Genomic DNA, 24,398 nt, shown 5'->3' with positions numbered 1-24,398 from the left:
AGGAGGACTGGTGAAAGTGGACATTTATAGTACAGAAGTACTTAAACATTGATCTGTTTCTCACCCACACCTATCATATCGCGTCTGAAGACATGGATTTAATCACTGGAGTCATATGGATTACTTTTATGCTGCCTTTATGTGCTTTTTGGAATTTCAAAGTTCTGGCCACCCTTTATTTGCATTGTATGGATCTAAAGAGCTGAGATATTCTTCTAAAAATCCTTGTTTTTGTTCAGCAGAAGAAAAAAAGTCATTCATATGTGGGATGGCATGATTGCGAGTAAATGATGAGAGCATTTTTCATTTTGGGATGAACTATTCCTTCAAAAAGAATGAGAGGAGAAAAAAAACATATGCTGGGTTGCTCTCTTTCTGTACACTCACTCGTAGTACTCAGTTGCTTTCTTTAGAGCGATGCGTGCCTCCTCCGGAAATTCCCCTGGGTCCATACCACTCCAACATATGTTCTTCCCTTTGGCGTGGTACACATTCCCATAATTATACAGCGCCCGAGCCTGCCCCACCTACAAAACCACACACAGAGACATGCACAGCCACACATACAACATACAGCCATCAACCAACAGAAAGCAACCACCACTGATTACACATCTAACATGGATCAACGCCTTGCATTTAAAGGTTCACTCAGTAATTATTTTCTTCATTGAAAAAGTTTTACTTCTAAAGAAATGAATAGCATACTATTATATTCCATTCAAGTCAAGTAAACATTTCTGCTTTACAAAATGCAGTATTACTGTACTATAACTAAAATAGGCCTAACAACCAAATAATAATGTATTAAATATGACAATGTTTATGCAGAAAGTGAATATAAACATTTACATTCAGTTTTTTAACAATTTCCTCAATTGCACTACTATATTTAATTCATTATAAGCATTTCTGCCTATTTCTGCCTGCAAGATTTAATCTCGGGTACGCACAGAAACCGTTTTTTTTTCTTCTTCTCAGAAACCATTCAATTCTGATGACATTGAGAGAAGTATTTTTACATTTTCTTCAGTATGTGTAGCATTCATGTAATGGCTAATGGCTAAAGCATTTCTAAAAGAGAGGCAGTTCAGTCCAACGCAGTGCAATGAAGAGTATAACAGGTGTCTTGAGACACATTTTTAACAGTTGGATGTTCTTTTTAACTTGACAAAAGAACAAAAAAATGGTTGTGCTCCTGCACGAGACGTCAAAAACAGCGATACGTAATGCAACAGTCAAAGACATCCATTTAGCATGTTTACATAGAAAAACAACTGAAAAACAGCATGGATGGACACAACGCGTTTGCTGTGAACAGCATCTTATTAACGAGACACAGCACCACTGGAAGTTTCTCAAAGTTACCTCTACAAAAAAAACGTCTTTTGTTGACTGTAGGTAAATATCCACTTTATCCAATGATTTGTTTGTATTCCGTTTTCTAAAATATCCAGATGCTGTTTTAATGAGTGACAAACTGCTGCAAATTATTGTGAGATAGCAGTCCGAACTAATCGGACTGAATAGCCAATCAATTCAGACCTTTTTGCTAACCTGTTCGGTCAATTCGCTGAAAAGATCCGACTCAATAGAATGATTTATTTGTGAACTGGCCATTACTAGCTCTGATTCTACGCAGCAGACTGAAAGTCATAAGTCGAAGTTTCCAATGTATATTTTTTGAAAATAGTCTCGACTGGACTCGGGGTCCACACTTGTTCGAGTCCGCTTTCGAGTACTACAACACTGGCGGCCATGTTAGCATGGCCAGCTGAATACTACTCGCTTAATCTCAGTAACTGCCCTGTTATTGGACCCTTTCATTCATGGATTAAATTAATCATGGTTTACTGTGCATAGTGAATTTCTACAATGGCACTGGTAACTGAAAATTACTGTGTTTGAATGATGCAGCATCCAGGCCACTAGGTGTCAGTGTAAGCCAATGAATCCACTTCAACATACTTTAAAAAAAAAATAATAATAATTACTGAGTGCACCTTTAAACTAAAGTATATGGTCTATTACAATAGATCATGTAGTTTAAGCATAACAGGGTGATAAATGTGACTGTCATTTGAGATGCATGTTCAAAGCACTTTCAAAAGCAAGGCCCCCTTGGTTGTGAACTATTCAAGCTTAATTTAAAGGGATAGTTCACCCAAAAATAAATATTCAGTTATCATTTACTCAGATGCCTTTCTATTTTTCTTGAAACACAAAACAAAATATTTTGATGAATCGTCCGAGCTGCTCTTTTCCAAAAAGTAGTCCATATAATTTAAAGTATATTATATTCTAAGTCTTCTGAAGCCATACAATAGAAATTAGCTGAAATTTAAAGAAATATTCCAGGTTCAATGCAAGTTAAGCTCAATCGACAGCATTTGTGACATAATGTGAGGCACTTACAATGGAAGTGAATGGGGCCAATTTTGGGAGTGTTTAAAAGGCAGAAATGTGAAGCGTATAATTTTTTTTAAAAGCACACATTAATTCTTCTGTAAAAACTCATGCATTATTTGAGCAGGGAATTTGCTTAAATCTGGCGCCAACAAACATCCATGCGATTATCTAATCAGCCAATTGTGTGGCAGCAGTACAGTGCATAAAATCAAGCAGATACGGGTCAGGAGCTTCAGTTAACGTTCACATCAACCATCAGAATGGGGAAAAAATGTGATCTCAGTGATTTGGACCGTGGCATGATTGTTGGTGCCAGGTGGGCTGGTTTGAGTATTTCTGTAACTGCTGATCTCCTGAGATTTTCACACACAACAGTCTCTAGAATTTACTCCGAATGGTGTCAAAAACAGAAAACATCCAGTGAGTGGCAGTTCTGTGGACAGAAATGCCTTGTTGATGAGAGAGGTCAACAGAGAATGGCCAGACTGGTTTGAACTGACTGAAGTCTATGGTAACTCAGATAATTACTCTGTACAATTGTGGTGAGAAGAATATAATCTCAGAATGCTATTCTGAGACGCGGGTTGGCGCTGTTTTGGCGGCACGAGGGGGAGCTACACAATATTAGTAAGGTGGTTTTATTGTTCTGGCTGATCGGTGTATGTTATGCATATGGACTACTTTTATGGTGCTTTTTAGAACAAGCTTTCATTGTATAGAAAAGAGCAGATATTCTTCATTCATTTCATGTTCCACATAAAAAAAGAAAGTCATATGGGTTTGGAATGACAAGATGGAAAGTAAATAATGAAAGAAAATTCAATTTTGGGTGAACTATCCTTTTAAAGCCCTTTGATCGTGTTACAGATACCTTGTCACGGAGCATTCTGGAAATGTCCAGGTGTCTTTGGGAACAAACTGCTGCTTCGTCATAGCGGCCAAGAACTTTTAACGTGTTTCCAAGGTTACCGCTAGCTTTAGCCTCTCCCAGCTGATCTCCAATAGTTCTAAAAATATTACACAATAATGCAATTTTCAAAAATACAATAACACAATTTTGTACTTTAGACAGATATTAGAGTTCTTTAATAATAAAGTTTTAGTATTTTATATTGTGTATCAAAAATTCATTAATTTTTTATTTATTTTTTATTTATTTTTTGGTTTCAGTTTTTCCAATTAAATTTTTTTTTTTTTTTTTTCTCTCAGTTAACACAAATGCTTTCATTTTAGTTTTCATTAACAATAATAACACTGACATAAGGTATCATTCATGTCTATAGCACAAATGGTTAAATACATAGGGTTAGGGGAACGTTTAAAATAAAAAACTAACCCTAAGTATTTAAAACAATAGTGATAGTGATGTTTGCACCACTAATACTGTAACAGAGACCAGCTTTAAAACAGTGAGAGAACATTCCAGATTCAGACCTGGTGAGGGTGAGATCATGCCGATGGTATTCCAGTGCTTTATTATATTCATGCAGGTGGAAGTAGGCATTGCCCAGCTGACTGTAGATGGCGCTCAGAATCTGCAGGTCTTCTGTGCCCACCTGGATGGCAGATTCAAAAAAGGACACGCCCGCATGGTAATCCCCCACTTTACACAGGCGCTCACCTTCCAGAGCCAGTTCCAGACATGAGGCCTCCATCCTGCAGGGGGCAGCAGAGAGAGGTGAGAAAACTGCATGAAAAAGATAAGTTCATGAATTAGGAATCGTTAAATTCAACATCTCAAAAGAAAGTCATATAGGTTTAGAACAATATGAGGGTGAGTAAAAAAAATTTTTTTTGATGAACTACCTGATTAAAAAAAAATAAACCACCTATCAAGTAATGAAAATAAAAACATTAAAATTATATAAAAATAAGAACAAAGCAACACCTGCAATAGTCTTGTGTCTGCACAAGTTTTTGAAAACCTGCCTGCTGGCATGCAATACAAACAAAAAAATGACAGTATCCCGTATGAGGTTAAAATGGTGTGATAAAATGCCTAAGAATCTAAGCTGAAACCACTTAAGACAAAGAACCAGGAAGGAAAGACCTGTCCCGAATGCCTGTAACCTTCTAAAGTGCTTTCACATTGAAAGGAATGCACATGGAAATGCTTATTTACCAGAAACTCCCTTGACTGTCATTAAAAGTCATTGCCTTATCTCACGCAGTTCCTGAGTAACTCAATCACTCACACACACACAAACGTGTACACCAGTGGTTTCTGTGCAGTGATGATATCATATAGGGGCCCCGATGATGTTCAATCGGCTGAGACGTGACACCAAACATATACTTCTGTAGGACGCATGTTGTATTTGCTGTGTTGACAAGGGTTTTACATAATTTTCTAAGCTGGATGTCTTTTCTAGATCCCAACTGAAAGCAAAGTGATGCACAAAGCCACAGAATTGCAGCCAATTAGAATATATTTGATTTTTACACAGCAAATATGTGAAGACGGATTTTAGACCAATGCAGATTTACAGTGGGCAGGGCTACCCAGCTCAATGTGACAAAAATAAAAACCAATCACCCAAAGCAGTTTTTGCTCTGTGGCACTGTTAAGTTTGCGACTGGTTTGGACAACAACTTAAAGCTTGCATTGTGTTGCACCAATCCACAACATCCAAAAATTAAATCCAAAATTTTTTTCTACTAATTTTACTTTCCCAACTGTTTCTTCTACATTTATAGTAGCAAACAAGCTACTATGTACAATTTGATTTATAAAAATACACCAGAAAATGTAATAACCACCAAGTCACTAAGAAAATCTATTTAAAAATGTATCAAATATAATTCAACATATTCTCACTTGACACTTGAAAACAAGCAAAACACCTTATCTTTTTTTCTCACCATTTGGAACATCAGATACAACAAGCAAAATAAAATCCTGTAGACTTATTGTAGAAAGGACCAGAGCAATCCGGTCTCATGACAAGCCATAATAATAAGTACGAGATGGCGAAATCGTAAAAAATCATACGAGTTGGCTCATACAAAAACATTCGATTTTTACTCCCATAGAAAAATAAATGAACCCACAAGCAATTTATTTACTGTAAGTGTAAACCCTAACCCAAACCTGACCATGATTTTAATACGAAAGAAAAGAGAAACATCAACAAGGTTTTGAACAAGTATTTTTACCTAAGTTTAGAACCAAAGCCAAACCTAAAGCTAAACAAATGGTAAATGGTCTGCATTTATATAGCACTTTTTTAACCTTGGTGGTTCCAAACTGCTTTACACTGTGACTCATTCACCCATTCTTGCACACACCAATGACAGCAGAGCTGCCATGCAAGGTGCTAGCCTGCCATTGGAAGCAACTTGGGGTTCAGTGTCTTGCCCAAGGACACTTTGGCATGTGTAGTCATGTGGGCCATGAATTGAACCGCCAACCCTGTGATTAGTGGCCAACCTGCTCTACCACCTGAGCCAAAACCTACGTCTTAACCACCAGCAATCTAGCTTAAGCAGGCGCAGTCAGCACTGAAGCTGTGCTGTGTCTTGAGTTTTTGAATTAAAACTCAATCAACCACAATAATCCAGATAAATTTGAAAACACATCTTTTACTCTACGTTTTGGCCTTCCTCTCGTTTTTGTCCTGCGAAAATGGAGCTTTTCGGAAAAGCTCTCCCAAGTGGATGAATTTGAAAACGGTTCAATCACGTTGTAGTGTGGATTGGGAAAACTGAGATATTCGAGTGACATAGTCATGTGATCCATTCAACCCAAAACAATCAAGATAACGGCCCGTGTTGCAGCGGCATTATTGCGCCTGCTATCAACTTTGATAAGATATACTTTATTGTTCCACAGGGAAACTTGTCTTGGGCTCGAAGCTGCTGCATTACACACTTGTCAACAACAGCATAATGCACATCCACACAATTACAAGTACAAATACAAAAAATAAAAAAACACTATAATTGTACTTGTTGCTCTCACTTGTTGCTATTTAATATCTTAATTGCAGATGGAATTAATGAATTCTTATACCGGTTCAGTATACACTTTGGCATTCTGAACCTACTGCCTGATGGCAACATCTCAAATTCTAGATTCAGGATATGTGTTGTATCATTCAGAATCTTCTATGCCTCCCTGAGCACAGATTTTTCATATAAAGCAACTGTTTGATTTCAGAGTGGTAAGATTATATATTTTGATCTCTAAGGAATAAGCCAAGAATGGTGGAATCATCAGAGAATTTCACAATATTATTTCGGGGGGCTTTGCTCACACATCCATTCGTGTATAAAGTGAAGAGAACTGGGGAGCTCACACACCCTTGAGGGGCTCCTACACTAATAAGTCTAGAATAAGAAATTGCCTTATTGACTTTTACCTGTTGGACTCTATTAGTTAAAAAAGAAAAACACCATTTAATAATAAAAGGATTTACATTCATCTGTTTCAATTTATCCAATAGTAAGTACGGCTGAAGAGTATTAAAAGCTGAACTAAAATCAATAAAAAGCATACATATGCTGTCACGTGTAGTTCCTGTGATGAGACAGGAGACGTAGGATCTATTTGCAATGATGACAGTGAAACAACAAACGGGAACTCAAAACTCAGATGGCAGTGATGAGGGCAGTGCATACTGGGTAACGTAGTCCGGGGGAAACACTTCAAAATAAGAGTCCTAGGAAACACGAGGGAGACAGATTGTCCTCCAAATGTTTGAGGACTGAATGGGTAATACTGCTGACTGCATCATCAGTGTTCTTTCTTTGTCTATAAGCAAACTGCCATGGGTCTAACTTTGAGTTTAATTCATTTTTCAATAAAAACAAAATATATTTCTCAAAACATTTAATTACGATTGATGTCAATGCTACAGGCCTGTAATCGTTGTTCTCAGCCAGGCAAGGCTTCTTTGGGACTGGGGTGATGGAACCATGTGCGAGTCCAATGAACACTGAAAGAGTGGGCACCAAGCTGGACTAAGTTCCTCAGCGCAGGTTTTTAGGAGGCGGGCAGAAATCCCATCCAGTCCTCTGGATTTCTTAGTACATAACTGACGAAACAGTGACTGTACCTTAAAGCTATCCACCTCAAGCCTTATGGCCATATTATCATTAAGAGAGACTAGAACAATATTGCATTTGTTGGAAAAGTCAGTTTTGAAACCTGAGGAAAAAATAATTTAGTGCATTAGCTTTCTGTAGGTCATCAGTAGTACAAGTATGCATTTTACTTGGTTCCATGTTGGTAATGGCTTTCATTGAATCCCACAGTTTTTTTGTTTTTTTTTAGTACAGTTGAAGTCAGAAGTTCACATACACCTTAGCCAAATACATTAAGTCTTTTTTTTTTTCACAATTCCTGACATTTAATCATAGAAAACATTCCCTGTCTTAGGTCAGTTAGGATCACTACATTATTTTAAGAATGTAAAATGTCAGAATAATAGTAGAGAGAACGATTTATTTCAGATTTTATTACTTTCATCACATTCCCAGTGGGTCAGAAGTTAACATACACTTTGTTAGTATTTGGTAGCATTGCCTTTAAATTGTTTAACTTGGGTCAAAGTTTTTGGGTAGCCTTCCACAAGCTTCTCACAATAAGTTGCTGGAATTTTGGCCCATTCCTCCAGACAGAACTGGTGTAACTGAGTCAGGTTTGTAGGCCTCCTTGTTCGCACATGCTTTTTCAGTTCTGCCCACAACTTTTCTATTGGATTGAGGTCAGGGCTTCGTGATGGTCACTCCAATACCTTGACTTTGTTGTCCTTAAGCCATTTTGCCACAACTTTGGAGCTATGCTTGGGGTCATTGTCCATTTGGAAGACCCATGAGCTTTAATTTTCTGGTTGATGTCTTGAGATGTTGCTTCAATACATCCACATAATTTTCCTTCCTCATGATGCCATCTATTTTGTGAAGTGCACCAGTCCCTCCTGCAGCTGCCACCCCCATGCTTCATAGTTGGGATGGTGCTCTTCAGCTCGCAAGCCTCACCCTTTTCCCTCCAAACATAATGATGGTCATTATGGCCAAACAGTTAAATTTTTGTTTCATCAGACCAGAGGACATTTCTCCAAAAAGTAAGATCTTTGTCACCATGTGCACTTGCAAACTGTAGTCTGGCTTTTTAACGGCAGTTTTGGAGCAGTGGCTTCTTCCTTGCTGAGCAGCCTTTCAGGTTATGTCGATATAGGATACGTGTTACTGTGGATATAGATACTTGTCTACCTGTTTCCTCCAGAATCTTCACAAGGTCCTTTGCTGTTGTTCTGGGATTGATTTGCACTTTTCGCACCAAAGTACATTCATCTCTAGGAGACCGAATGCATCTCCTTCCTGAGCGGTATGATGGCTGCGTGGTCCCATGGTGTTTATACTTGCGTATTATTGATTGTACAGATAAACGTGGTACTTTCAGGCAATTGGAAATTGCTCCCATGGATGAACCAGACTTGTTGAGGTCCACAATTTTTTTATGATATCTTGGCTTATTTCTTTAGATTTTCCCAGGATGTCAAGCAAAGTTTGAAGGTAGGCCTTAAAATACATCCACAGGTATGTATTCAGTACACCTCCTATCAGAAGCTAATTGGCTAACTGTCTAAAGGCTTGACATCATTTTCTGGAATTTTCCAAGCTGCTTAAAGGCACAGTTAACTTAGTGTATGTAAACTTCTGACCCACTGGAATTGTGTTATAATCAATTAAAAGTGAAACAGTCTGTAAACAACTGTTGGAAAAATTACTCATGTCATGCACAAAGCAGATATCCTAAACGAGTTGCCAAAACTATAGTTTGCTAATATTTAATCTGTGGAGTGGTTAAAAAATTAGTTTTAATGACTTCAACCTAAGTTCAACCAAGTTCAACTTCTGACTTCAACTGTACATAGTGGAGAAATGATGTTCAATAGTATCCTTCTGTTGTCTCCTAGCCTCCTTTAACCGCTGATTAAGCTCTTTTTGTATGAATTTTAGCCCATCCCAATCTTTGTTTCTATACTCTGACTTTTTCCAATTAATGCAATCCTTTAGATCTTTAGTTATATATGGTTTATTGTTCAGGTACATACTGTAATTACGTTCTTTTTTGTATGTTTAAGGTCTGGCCACATAGGCATTTTTGATGTTTCCGTAGCACTTATCTAGGGTTCTATTATACCGTGTTTCGCATTTAACATATTGTTCTAACCCAGGCAGTGACAATTCAAGTTGGCAGTGGTTAAAATCACCTAAGATAAAAACAAGGGCATCTGGTGTATGCTGTAATTGTTGATGAACACAATCTGCAATGTCAGCTGTTGCTTTTGCTGCATTCCCGCTGGGAGGAACGTAAACAGCACAAATAACAACACTACCAAACTCCCTCGGGAGGTAAAACAGTGTCAAACTCATTTATAAAACCTCAACGTCGTCAACAACAATAGCATTGTTAAAAAATAAATGTTACTTTGTGCAACATTCACATTGCATTCTTTCAAAGGTGACGGGAAGTTTATTTGGAATTGCTGTACAGTGGTGGAACACACGGACAACTGCATTTCAGACCACACCTCTTTCGGGTTATTTTCTCACATGTGCAGTAAGGGGACTTAAGCATTTTCAGACGTTTCAGTGTGGACGAGCAACTTTTGAAAAATTATTGAAAACTATTTGAAAATTATCCAAATAAATATGGACGTAGTCTGAGACAATGTCATTCCTTTCTGCGTAAAAAGAGATGTTTGTGTACATTTTCCCGATGATCATATTAGCAATAATTCATCAAATAATTATTAAAAATGATGAAGGAGAGTGCTATAAACTGGCACACATCCAGAATCACAGTGTAGTCAACCACACTTTCGGCATGTTCAAGAGATGATTCATGTGTCTGGATCACAGTAGTCAGTGATGCTGTTCAGTCCTGCCAAAGTGTGTCAGATAACGGTGGTCTGCAGGACTCTCCGTTAAATAGCACTCAGAATCAGCCTGCAAGAATTGTGTGCAAATTGCATTCAGCAGCAAATTTAGTGAATCAGGCGCTAAATCAGCGTCACGTGCAAATAACCGCCACTTTTACCGACTGCAATTCATTCTTAGTGAATTCCCCCTAAAGTGTTATATAGGAGGCTATAGCTACAATTTGATGCCTGTACTGTATGAATTTGAAAATTAAATGTCGATTGGTTGGTCTCTATGGAAATTATATTTATTTGCCATCTTGTACAAAATATTATAAGTTGTCATGAGACTATGTTGGACTAAATCCATAACTGTGCAGACCAGAGCAGAGACTTGTGGGTGGGCACTTAAGCAACCACCTAGCAACATTATTGCAATCACAAAGAACACTGTAGCAACTGCAAAGCAATGCACTAAAAATACTCTAAACACCTAAGGGACCACATAGCAACACCATGATAACCACGATAAGACAATTGTGAGTGGAAAACTTCAAAACCCAAAACACACCTTACCTATTCTCCATTTTCTTATTGGAACATCCGAAGCACCGTCTAAACAAAGCCATCTCAATTTTTTTGATGACTTTCTCTCCTCCGCTATGGCAGATATGTCGTTTAATTTTCCATGGGGTACAGCTAGAGACCCACAGCTTTAGCCCTCGACACATTACGGACTGGACTGACCACTTCCAAAAGAAATCAAATTCCAGGGTGACCCCCACTGCGAGACCTATTCCAAACCTCAACCCTTGTGAGAACTTTCCTTTCCTCCACGGCTTATCCAAACAGGGCTTTAGCATCTAAAATGTTCTGTTGACATTGTGCGGAAGGTTACGTTGGGTTCTGTACACATAAATGGAGGGTCAACTGTAAGCCTGGCTATAACAGATGTGGCATGACTGTGTCATCTACGGACACCTGATGGCAAGTGTCAAATCCAATTAAGAGTGAGAAGACAGATTATCATGCATAAAGGGGGAAACAGAGTAACTCTAATGTGCTTTGGACCAATAAGAGCTCCTAAACCCGTAATTCCAGTTGGTTGGGCGACCTCAGAAAAGAAGTGGTCTAGGTTCTGATTTTTCTTTTCTTTTTTTTTTTCACTAAGGCAAGCATCACTGTTGCTATTGCTCATACTTAAAGATTTGGGTTTTAAACAAACCCCTATTGCTAAGAATGATACCTCATATTTTGCGGCTGGCTTGTTGAAGACTTTTCTAGTGATTAGACCACCTATTTTCACCTGGCAGACAATAAAACAAGCTGAAAAATACCATAGAACTACATTCAAGGAGGGATCCGAGCCATATCTTGAGACCAAAATTGGACCATTGTCTCTTGGCACATAAAGATTTAGTCACTCTTGCCATTAATAACAAGAGAGAGAAAGACAGATGAGAGGAAGAACAGGGTGTTTTCTGGGTTGCATTAAGGAATAAAGCAATCCAAGGGCATGCCAGAATCCATTAATCTTGTAGTACAGAAGAGTGAAATGTTGTCATGGAGAACGAGTCCACACCAACCGCAGAAACAGTAAGATAACCAAGGCCATGTTGGGGAAATCCATTAGACGGAGTTAAACCCTGTGCTTTACCCAAGTGTCCTAAGCAGAAGTCTGATGGCATTTACGTGTTCCATGTCTTTATTCTCAGTAAGGTGGGACCCGAGCCGAATGGCTGAGGTGTTTTCTCCAATGACTAATTTCCTCCATGAAGTAACTCAAACTTCTATGCTCTTTCCCATTCAATGAAAGCAGAGAGGGACCACAGGCTGTCATAGACCATAAGACCATAAGTAATCTAAAGCCATATGATAGCTGTGCATGAGGAACAGATCAATATAAAAGACGGTATTTACTGAAAGTCCTTCTGAAAAAAACGTCTCTGGTGTTCCACTGAAGAAAAAAACATACAGGTTTGAAATGACAGGAGGGTGAGTAAATAATGACAGAATTTCCATTATTGAGTGAGTTCCCACACTTTTTGACCAATGAAAGTCCAAGACTTTTTCATGACCATTCCACGCATTTGGGATTACTGACCACAGATTTTTAAAAATCATTTTGATTCAGACTTATTTAATAATGAATCATTCAGACCGATTTATGAACCATCTGTGACCAATTTATTACAAGAACTGACTAAAAAGAACAATTTGTTCTGAAATCGGACATCACTATGGCTTGTAAGCTGTTTTTACTAAACACAAGAGCATTTTGTAGCTGATGAGAGCAGAGGAAAACTAGAAAAATTTATATTTGCTACAGAGATTTCCATGACTATTTGGATTTGATCAATTTCCATGACTTTTCCAGGCCTGGAAATTATCCATTTTAAAATTCCTTGATATTTTCAGGTTTTCCATGGCTTTGGGAACCCTGAAACTAAGCATTTTTTATTTTTGTACAAAAAGTAAAAAATGTAGAGTGTACTAGGGCTGGGTAATAATATACTTTTTCGATCGGGATCTTCATTTGAACAATATCGATAAATAGTTTTCACTCTATGTGGCAACCCTCTACAATGTGAGTAAACCTCTTGCATATGCAAATTTCGCACTATGTGATTACATTTTTTGTGATTAGCCAATGGCTGGTAATTGTTCAGATTTCACTTGGAAGTGACTGAATAGTATAGTGGCCAAAAAGTTCCGCATTGAGATCCTTTTGTTGAGAATAAAAGTTTGGTTTGACTCATTCCATTTAATGTGTGTACAAATACGAGATCCACCCAATCCATTTGACATTGAATAATGTCTCTTATTTCCCTTTCTGTCCTTCACAGTCAGTTGTTGATAAAAAATAAATAAATATTCTAATTACATTTAGCACGAATGTTTTAACACATGCTACATATCGATGTAAATACTCATGTAAACAATAAATATGTAACTATATATACACACTCACTGATCACTTTATTAGGAACACAAATGCCCGAAGTGGTCTTCTACTGTTGTAGCCCATCTGCCTCAAGGTCGACATGTTGTGTATTCTGAGATGCTATTCTGCTCACCACAATTGTACAGTTGTACACAACTGTAGCCTTTCTGTCAGCTCAAACCAGTATGGCCATTTTTTGTTGACATCTCTCATCAACAAGCCGCTTTCACCCACAGAACTGCCACTTGCTGGATGTTTTTCATTTTTGGCACCATTCTGAGTAAACTCTAGAGACTGTTGTGTGTGAAAACCTCAAGAGATCAGCAGTTACAGACATACTCAAACCAGCCCATCTGGCACCAACAATCATGCCACAGTCCAAATCACTGAAATCATATTTTTTCCCCATTCTAATGGTTGATGTGAACATTAACTGAAGCTCCTGACCCATATCTGAATGATTTTATGAACTGCACTATTGCAACCTGATTGGCTGATTAGATAAAAGCATGAATAAGTAGGTGTATAGGTGTTTCTAATAAAGTGCTCAGTGAGTGTATAATATATGCAATTTTAAGACATCATATTTATTGATGTGTATACATGGATTTGTACATTTATAAAAAGCTAAAATGTAACCAAAGCAATGAAAAACTAATGATAAAATAACATTTGTAAAGGTAATATTTCTGTAATGTACCGAGTTAGAAGGCCCACTGTTTAATTGACAGCTTTAACTGAGAAAGAATTTTTCAATATGTAAGTAATATGGACAATATAACTGAAATATACCCATATGAATCAGAATCAAAATCTAATCGATTTAAAATCACAATCGAATCTGTATCAATACCCAGCCATAGAGTTTGGCTGAAATGTTGTCACACAAAATAATCAGTAACTTTTTGCCATTGTCAAAGCCGTGGCCTATGGTTAGGGAATGTGCTGTACTACAGTAGACATGTTGAGCTGTGGTGCTTACATGGGTGATACAGGTCTGATTCCAGCCTGGACTGTTTCTGATCTATCCTCAATAATTGCCTACTATCCATGTAAAAGTCCAAAAGTAAATAAATATATACATTTTGCCCCTTCAACCATCGATCTGTTTCAGGGGGTAGAATATTTCAGGGTGCAGGGCAGCAATACAGGAGACAAAACAGTGACAACATCTGATGACCCTCCGTTTTAATGATTAAACGTGCTATTAAAGATTTACACAGGAGATCTCTTAACCAACCCGAGCCCTCATTCATTCGCCGCCACCCACATCCCTGTATTACATTCCAAACCTAGTTTATCTAATGGAAAAACAAGTGCACCTCAGTGACGTGTGTACTGAAGAAAGATTAAATCTATTTGACATGCTATGCTCCATCTAAATCTACTTTAAGGAGCCTTTTGCTAATCCTTTTATAATTATTATGCATGCACCTTTTATGACCTCATATGAATTGAGAAACGATATGGAATATTTGTACTTTTAAAAAATCATTTGTCACACCAAATGACCGTTTAGAATAGTGCAGGGAAAAAGGTGATTAAAAACAGTGAAAAACTGACCAGTTAGCAGACTAACAATATAGCCTACCCTTTACCTCTTACATTTTAACTTAAAATCCTTTTAATTAAAAAAAATATTTAATGTGTCGACTACTCTACTACTAGTTTAAAAACACTCCACAACCACTAACGATTTAGGTAAAAAATAAATATACGAGTTAGAAAGCAGTTTTACGTGGAAAAAGTTGTGAAAACGAAAGTTTGAACGCTATCCTTTGTGTACAAAATGGCAAGAGTGGTCTTCTCTCCTACCTGGATCGGACATGAAACGCTTGCTCCTCGTCTTTCATGATCATATCCATTTAAACGCATAGTAAAGGTCCGAATTTAAAATGAAAACAAAGGAGGAGATTTGGCCATAAATAAAAGTTCATTACATGCCTATAAAACTAAGGACAAACGTAAAGATTAAGCGAAGATGTTCACGTTTTCACCGCGAGTCTCAACCACTGTGCATCTGACAGATGGGCGACAATAATGAAAGAGTCTCTTTGAGAAATATGACCCTCTCTCTCTCTCTCTCTCTCTCTCTCCAACACACACACACACACTTGAAGTGTAAGAAGCTAATGATCTCACTATACGAAACAGTCATTGACTGAATAATCACACCATGCTATACTTCCAACCTACAAACTAAGTGAGACTTCAAGTATCAACTCCTGTGGAGAGTTGAGCATGAGGAAGTCTCTTGACTTCCCCGTGATCAACCATCCGAACATGAAAAGACACTTTTTCCAGGATGGAAAGTGAATGTTGTGTTGCAGTGGCTGTTTGAAGTAATCCAGACCAGTGTCTGATGAGCCAATCGATGGACGTTAAAGAACTCAATGGGCTTTTAATCAAAATCAAATCTGTTATAGATCTACAAAATAAAGACTTTACTGACAATAATCTTGATGAATGTTTTCAAGAACCAAGTATTCATTTGAAAAGATGGTGGCACACAGACTTACTTACAGTATGACTTACCCTCATGATGTTCCAAATCCAAATGTCTTTCCTTCTTCCATAACATAAAAGAAGAAATTCTGAAGAATGTTACAGTCATGCCAACAGCAAGTTTGTTTGATATAATTTGTACACAGTGGTTTTGTGGCTCCTTTCCTAAAGTCCTAAGCCCATTGGTCTAGCAACCACAGGCCATCCATACGTTTACTAAAGTGTGTGATAAATGCATGCATGCACTGCTTTACTGTATGCATTCTCCTTTCCCTTTGAAATATCCTTGCCAGTCTAATTTTAGTACACAAGAAAACCGGGAATATTCCGCCACAGTCCTGTTGTTCTGAAATCACTGCACTTCAGTATCATTTCTTTACGCTCTGTTAGCAGTTCCAAAAACAGTGAGTGACTTTTTCAAATACTCTGGAAGCCTGACGGCAAAACTGTGCACAATAATACTCTGGATTAGAAGATCTGTCGTTAAAACAGAATAAAGCACAGGCCCCAAGCTCTGTAAATGGATTGGATTCATTAAAAAGTTCCTAAACAGTGCAGTCAGTGTAGACACAAGAGCTGCTGTGTCAACTCTCTGTCAGTTGAATCCTGGCCAGATGTTCTCATAAAATCCCACAGGAGCCTTCTGAAAGCATGCAGGGAACTTTGAGGAACTCCTTGCAATGAGAGAGGCACGATTTGGAAGGATATGTCACTGTCATACTTCACCCCAAAATTAAAGAAATTATATTAAAGACAAGCCTATTTAAGATATTTTGCACTATAAGATTGTTTACACTGTGACATTATTTTCATGACAATTAAGCAAATTTCTCAGGAAATTACTTTTGCGTTGCTTTTGAGTTCGATTGTAACTCTCGTTATTGTCAGTAATGATTATTTATTCCAATTTAATGATTCAATGATTAATACACTTTTTTTTTAAGTGTATTTTAAATAAATACAACACAAATTAAATAATTTTATTATTGATATTCTTTTAATATACATGTTTATATTGTGTATATTTTCATATACATCTATCTTTAAAGGCACTAAAAAAGTTTTTATTTTTATTATTATTACCATTAGATTCTCATTACTGAACACCGTGATGAAAATCATCCTGTCCAGACAAATTTTGTTTTATTAAAATCATAAATTAAAGGCAGTACGACATCAAATAATTTAATATACTACATTTTTACATTTTACACACAAATATGACCCTATAATGAATTATCTTAAGCCAGTTATCCTATGCAAAATAAATACTGTCATATATCGTTTAAATACTTTACAAATGGAATATGCCATTTTTTGCATTACAGTGATGAGAATGACTGTTTAACTGTCATGACAATAATGTCTCCATTTATACATCTTATAATACGTCTAATTTCTTATGTATTTATTATTACTATTATTATTATGGGGGTCTAGTTATGTCCCTGGCATGTCCTTTACAGGCTTCGTGAGGTTCGCCCCTTTATATTTCAATGAGCGATACAATGTATCAGTGGAGGAATGGAATCACACAATGGAACACATTTGATGGATGATACAATGTAGCAATTGTATCCGGTCATCACGTACTCATCTCATGGTCATCATATACTGACGTGACTTGTTCATAAACTAAAGAGATTTATTTTGAAGGGTGAGAACGGTGTTCTTCTTACGAAATCGTGGAAGAATGAAAGAACTCTTAAGAAAAGACAAGACAAAGAAGTACATGAACAAGACCATTTGTATCCAAAATACTTATAATAAATAGGTTCAGTGCACTTCAGTCAGAGGAGAACGACTTTGGTAAAAAAAAAAAAAAAAAAAAAAAAAAATGCACAAACTCATGCAAAAGATACAAGAAATCAAACTAACTCTTACCTCATCCACTCTCAGATTTTTCTTTAATCTGCAATCGCGCTACATGGTAGGGGAGTTTCTCGGTTTGTCAAGATGCATCGGTAAAAATTTCTCAGAAGGACTGGGATTACTCCGCCATGTTTTCTCAAGACACTTTTCTAACTTTTCGGAATTGAGGGTGGGGAAAAGAAAAGTTATTTTGCTTTGGCACGCCAATCATACCACGGGAGTTTGTAAACGCCACGCCTCGCGTTTTGGAGATCTATGAACGATTCGTTCTTGAGCCGGTTCTTTTGAATCATTTGGATTCAAACGAACCGACTCAAACCGATTCGCAAAGCGTCTGGAAATTAATAAGCAACAAAGGGATGACGTTTGTGAGGAGGGAACAACAATACTGGGAAATTAAAATAATTAGCGAATAAAATTAATAGCCTTGGCTAACAGTGGGAATGATGTTTTATGTTGAGGATTCGCTCGAACCGATACGTAAAGCGTCTGTAATCACTCGACTGCAAGAGATAAAACTATAATGAGGGAACAACATTGCGAAAATGAAATGATGTTATCCTGCTAATTAATAAACTGTAGGCTAATTCATTGGCTACCGGCGGAAACGAATTTATCATGTTAACAGTAGCCTACTTTTGTTCAAAATAGGCATAATATTGGAACAATGTAAACCTATACATCATAATAGGAAACACAGCAATAAACAACAATTTTAACAACAAAAAAGAAACCGTAGAAAAATATAAATCCAAAAGAATTGGTGAATCGGTTCATTAAAACGACCCGTCCGAAAGAACCGATTCGCACAAATGAATCAGACTTCCCAAATGCTACCGAGCTATAATTTAGTTGAATCCATTGGAAAATTGTGCGATTTTCATTTGTTGAACATTGTTTAGGTGTGACATAAAAGATGAAAATAGACCTGAAAACTGGTGAAAATATAATTTTGGAAATTAAAGATGCAGAATGCATTTTACAGTTTTTTGTTTGTTTGTTTGTTTGGTACTCAATTTAGTCATAATCTGCAATGCATTGCACCAGAGGGCAGTGTTTTATTACTGACAGAGAAAGTCATCTGTCATTCACACAAGAGATTTCTGCAGAAGATAAATGTATTGTTCTGTTTTAATAAAAAAGTTCAACGTTAGATTTACATCAAAACGCCAGCACTTAAAACTCAAAAATATGTACAGGTACACACTGTGCCAGCTTGCTTAAGTACATGCATGCCCAAGTATACACACTTACGCACAGATACACAAACATACATCAATTATGACAAACATAATTGCACTATTAAAGGAAAATAGGGCAAAAAAATCCATTACACAGATACAACAGCATCACAAAATGGGGAAATGTTTCCATCTCTGTGCTCTGTGGATTTGATCGGAACAAAAAAACACACTGAAGGCCACTCAAAGAACATCTGTAGACAGACAACAAACACATAATTAAAAACAGACTTAAATGTGTCTATAATGTGTTTGACTGCTGAAAAACTGTATTATATTTTAAGTATATTCATTTACAAATATTCCACTTGCATTTTAGAGGCAACAGAGTATAAATGCACAGTGGTGAGGTGAGGAGATGCTACATCCAGAGCAACTGAACTGCAGTCTTTGGTCCTATGCCTGAAGCAACTGTGGAAAACTCAAATATTACACATTGTTTCAAAGGCATAAGTGTGGAGGAACAGAGCAGATTCATTCATCACTTGTTTTGGCTTGACTGTAATGCTTTGAGCTGGTCCAATATGTTGGATGTGTTGGGATGTGTAAAACAGAATAAACAAGAAAAAAGGAAATACAATAAACAGAAAAATACATTTTTACTTACTGCTCTAAAGTTGTTTTTTTTTAACACTTTTTGTAAAGCAGCTACAACTTTCAGTTTTTAGTGGCTTATTGATTTTGGAGGACAAGAAAACATACCATAGGCTCACATTTAAAGGGGTCATGACATGCCTTTTTTATTATTTTCATATGTTCCTTGAGGTTCACTTTATTAGTAAAGTTTTTTGCACAAAACTCAATGACTCATGATCATTTTCCACCCTCATTCTGACCCTCTGTCAGAAAAGTTTGGTTTTGGTGCTGCCTCTCCTTTAAGACTTGACCCTAAACGCTCACTGTTCTGATTGTCTCTCTGCTCTTGACTGACCTGCTCTCTGCTACTGCGCGGGGTTACGGAAGTGATAAGGTAAAGTAAGTGTTGATGAGTTGTTGTGGAGGCGGTCAGATGCAAATGTCTACCACAGTGTGACATCACAATGTGGAGGAAGTAGAGAATGAGTCGTTTAGGCAGCTTGGTTTCAACAAATACTTTTTTTTTTGTTGTTAGGGGCAGTGGTGGCTCAGTGGTTAAGGCTCTGGGTTACTGATCAGAAGATCAGGGGTTCAAGCCCCAGCACCACCAAGATGCCACTGTTGGGCCCTTGACCCTATCTGCTCCAGGGGTGCTGTATCATGGCTGACCCTGCACTCTGACCCCAGCTTGGGTGGGATATGTGAAAAAAAAAAAAAAATTTCACTGTATATGTGCAAATGTGTGATATTATTGTATGTCAAAAGATCAAGGAAAATTTGATTCCTCATCATGACCCCCTTTAAATATAACTCACATGGAAATTAATTAATTTTTAAATCACTCTGTAAATTCCTCCATATAAAAAGTAAATACTGAACATAAATATGTCCAAACATACAAGTATACAGTATACACATTCTCAAACCTGCCGCACTGTCCTTTGATGGTACATTTGTGCTTCGTTTAACAGAATAATAAACAAGTCTTATAATTAGGGACCCAATGAAATCATAATAAAAGTTGTGTGGCTTTGTGTCTACTAGCTTTGTGTCCATCTACAGTGGTGTGAAAAAGTGTTTGCCCCCTTCCTGATTTCTTATTTTTTTGCATGTTTGTCACACTTAAATGTTTCAGATCATCAAACAACTTTAAATATTAGTCAAAGATAACACAAGTAAACACAAAATGCAGATTTTAAATGAAGGTTGTTATTATTAAGGGAAAACAAAATCCAATCCTGCATGGCCCTGTGTGAAAAAGTGTTTGCCCCATCTGTTAAAACATAACTTAACTGTGGTTTATCACACCTGAGTTCAATTTCTCTAGCCACACCCAGGCCTGATTACTGCCACACTTGTTCTCAATCAAGAAATCACTTAAATAGGGCCTGCCTGACAAAGTGAAGTAGACCAAAAGATCTTCAAAAGCTAGACATCATGCCGAGATCCAAAGAAATTCAGGAACAAATGAGAAAGAAAGTAATTGAGATCTATCAGTCTGGAAAAGGTTATAAAGCCATTTCTAAAGCTTTGGGACTCCAGAGAACCACAGTGAGAACCATTATCCACAAATGGCGAAAACATGGAACAGTGGTGAACCTTCCCAGGAGTGGCCGGCCGACCAAAATTACCCCAAGAGCGCAGCGACGACTCATCCAAGAGGTCACAAAAGACCCCACAACAACATCCAAAGAACTGCAGGCCTCACTTGCCTCAGTTAAGGTCAGTGTTCATGACTCCACCATAAGAAAGAGCCTGGGCAAAAATGGCCTGCATGGCAGAGTTCCAAGACGAAAACCACTGCTGAGCAAAAAGAACATTAAGGCTCGTCTCATTTTTGCCAGAAAACATCTTGATGATCCCCAAGACTTTTGGGAAAATACTCTGTGGACTGACGAGACAAAAGTTGAACTTTTTGGAAGGTGTGTCCCCCATTACATCTGGCATAAAAGTAACACCGCATTTCAGAAAAAGAACATCATACCAACAATAAAATATGGTGGTGATAGTGTGATGGTCTGGGGCTGTTTTGCTGCTTCAGGACCTGGAAGACTTGCTGTGATAAATGGAACCATGAATTCTGCTGTCTACCAAAAAATCCTGAAGGAGAATGTCCGGCCATCTGTTCGTGACCTCAAGCTGAAGCGAACTTGGGTTCTGCAGCAGGACAATGATCCAAAACACACCAGCAAGTCCACCTCTGAATGGCTGAAGAAAAACAAAATGAAGACTTTGGAGTGGCCTAGTCAAAGTCCTGACCTGAATCCTATTGAGATGCTGTGGCATTACCTTGAAAAGGCAGTTCATGCTCGAAAACCCTCCAATGTGGCTGAATTACAACAATTCTGCAGAGATAAGTGGGCCAAAATTCCTCCACAGCGCTGTAAAAGACTCATTGCAAGTTATCGCAAACACTTGATTGCAGTTGTTGCTGCTAAGGGTGGCCCAACCAGTTATTAGGTTTAGGGGGCAATCGCTTTTTCACACAGGGCCATGTAGGTTTGGATTTTGTTTTCCCTTAATAATAACAACCTTCATTTAAAAACTGCATTTTGTGTTTACTTGTGTTATCTTTGACTAATATTTAAAGTTGTTTGATGATCTGAAACTTTTAAGTGTGACAAACATGCAAAAAAATAAGAAATCAGGAAGGGGGCAAACACTTTTTCACACCACTGTATATACTAGCTGACAAGTTGACAAAATCTTTTGGCAGATACAAGTAGCTTATGTCTAAAAAAGTTAGCAAGTTGCAATCCTTATTATTCTCTAAGGGATTTGCTTTTGTTGCAAGTGAGTAATGCAATCTGCATATATCAAATTGAGTTTGATTCCTTTCTACAGATGTTAAAGATTTCTGGAGATTAAGCACCGCTGGAGATGTTGAGGTCAGGCTGTATGTAGGCATTACTGATCCTCAGTTTTAGTGACTCTAAAATGGAGTGTCCATCTGGCTTCCTTTGGCTCCAACAGGGACGACAATGTAACTCCCCTCTTGACAACGCATCCATCGTAACCGTATTTCATTCTGAACCTACAGAGATAGATAGATAGATAGATAGACAGACAGACAGACAGACAGGCAGACAGAAAAACAGACAGACTGATCAGCCACAACATTAAATCCACCTGCCTAATATTGTGTAGGTCACCACAACTGTACACAGCAGTTATCTGAGTTACCGTAGACTTTGTCAGTTCAAAACAGTCTGGCCATTCTCTGTTGACCTCTCTCATCAACAAGGCGTTTCCATCCACAGAACTGCCCCTCACTGGATGTTTTTTTGTTTTTGGCACCATTCAGAGTAAATTCTAGAGACTGTTGTGCGTGAAAATCCCAGGAGATCAGCAGTTACAGAAATACTCAAACCAGCCCATCTAGCACCAACAAACATCCATCCAATTATTTATTTAGCCAATTGTGTGAAAGCAGTGCAGAGCATAATATCATGCAGATACGGGTCAGGAGCTTCAGTTAATGTTCACATCAACCATCAGAATGGGGAAAAAATGTGATCTCAATGATTTGGACAGTGGCATGATTGTTGGTGCCAGATGGGCTGGTTTGAGTATTTCTGTAACTGCTGATGTCCTGAGATTTTCACGCGCAACAGTCTCTAGAATTTACTCCGAATGGTGCCAAAAACAAAAAACATCCAGTGAGCGGCAGTTCTGTGGATGGAAACACCTTGTTGATGAGAGAGGTCAACAGAGGATGGCCAGACTGGTTTGAACTGACAAAGTCTACGGTAACTCAGATAACCACTCTGTACACTTATGGTTAGAAGAATATAATCTCAGAATGCTATTCTGAGATGCCGGTTGGCGCTGTTTTGGTGACACGAGGGGGACCTACACAATATTAGGCAGGTGGTTTTAATGTTGTGGCTGATCAGTGTAGGTAGGTAGGTAGAAAAGAAAGAGAGAGAGACAGACAGACAGACAGACAGAGATAGATAGATAGAATTATAAATAATTTCTCACCTCCTGGTTCAGAAAACAGTAGAGAACCGCTACAATGAGCCCCTTAAAAAAAAATCAATAAGGAGGAGATAGTTAGTGACTATAGCACAATTTTTGTGTATTTAGGGTCAAACATCTAAAAAGCACCTAATATTACAATTCTATCTGTCTTTACTTTCTATATCATTTCAGTAATGAGTGTGTATTGGGAGATAAAAAAATTATGTAATCTAATCTAATCTTTTTACACAATTTCTCCAGGATTAAAGGAATATTCTGGGTTCAGTACAAATTAAGCTCAATCGACAGCATTTGTGGCGTAATGTTGATTACCACAAAAATGTATTTGGACTCGTCCCTCCTTTTCTTTAAAAAAAGCAAAAATCGAGGTTACAGCGAGGCACTTACGATGGAGGTGAATGGGGCCAATTTTTGGAGGGTTTAAAGGCAGAAATGTGATGCTTTAATCTTATAGAAGCACATAAATTAATTCTTCTGTTAAAACTTGTGTATTATTTAAGCAGTTAAGTTGTTTAAATAATTGTTTTTACTGTTGTTTTAAAGTTTGTTGACATTACATCGTCATGACAATGAAGTTGTAAAATTGGAAATAACTTTACACAGAAAAGGTTAATAAGTGATTTTATCTCACTAAAATCATGTTAACATGCATATTGTTTACGTCTCGTGGTTTTACTTTTGAAACGGTGAGTAACGTATAATGATCAGCCCCATTCACTTCCATTGTACTGTAAGTGCCTCACTGTATCCCAGGTTTTTGCTTTCTTTAAAGAAAAGGAGGGGCAGTTGAAACTTAATTTTTGTGGTAATCAACATTATGCCACAAATGCTGTTGATTGAGCTTAACACCCGGAATATTCCTTTAAACCCTATAATCTCTTATTTATGTGTAATCATGGATGTATCTGTGTGTTTTGAGCAAACTTCACCAGATCCCAATCCTTTAGGAGTGTCCATTGGATTAAAAGGCATGATGTTTCAGTGTTGAAGCACTCT

General features: G+C 37.6%; 2 protein-coding genes across 4 annotated transcripts in view; both read right to left on the bottom strand.

The window, feature by feature from the left end:
- Positions 1 to 17,778, bottom strand: part of LOC127418768 (G-protein-signaling modulator 2-like) — a 31,378-nt gene extending 13,600 nt beyond the window's left edge. For 2 of the 3 annotated variants that reach the window (XM_051659575.1, XM_051659577.1), the window contains exons 1-4: positions 17,614 to 17,777; positions 3,844 to 4,065; positions 3,281 to 3,416; positions 388 to 527 (exon numbers count right to left, since the gene is read on the bottom strand). In XM_051659575.1, the coding sequence (XP_051515535.1) occupies positions 388 to 527; positions 3,281 to 3,416; positions 3,844 to 4,065; positions 17,614 to 17,618 (503 nt within the window). In that variant the 5' untranslated portion in view covers positions 17,619 to 17,777. Of the gene's footprint in view, positions 1 to 387; positions 528 to 3,280; positions 3,417 to 3,843; positions 4,097 to 17,613 lie in introns of all 3 variants that reach the window. The other variant, XM_051659576.1, reaches the window with a different exon arrangement.
- A 4,572-nt stretch (positions 17,779 to 22,350) lies between these two features.
- LOC127418529 (growth hormone-releasing hormone receptor-like) overlaps positions 22,351 to 24,398 on the bottom strand; it is a 28,367-nt gene continuing 26,319 nt past the window's right edge. The window contains exons 13-14 of the mRNA XM_051659112.1: positions 23,403 to 23,444; positions 22,351 to 22,452 (exon numbers count right to left, since the gene is read on the bottom strand). Of these exons, the coding sequence (XP_051515072.1) occupies positions 22,351 to 22,452; positions 23,403 to 23,444 (144 nt within the window). The remainder of the gene's footprint in view (positions 22,453 to 23,402; positions 23,445 to 24,398) is intronic.

The sequence above is a fragment of the Myxocyprinus asiaticus genome, chromosome 28, assembly GCF_019703515.2.
Source record: "Myxocyprinus asiaticus isolate MX2 ecotype Aquarium Trade chromosome 28, UBuf_Myxa_2, whole genome shotgun sequence".
NCBI lineage: Eukaryota > Metazoa > Chordata > Actinopteri > Cypriniformes > Catostomidae > Myxocyprinus > Myxocyprinus asiaticus.
This window is presented reverse-complemented; position numbering and strand designations above follow the sequence as displayed.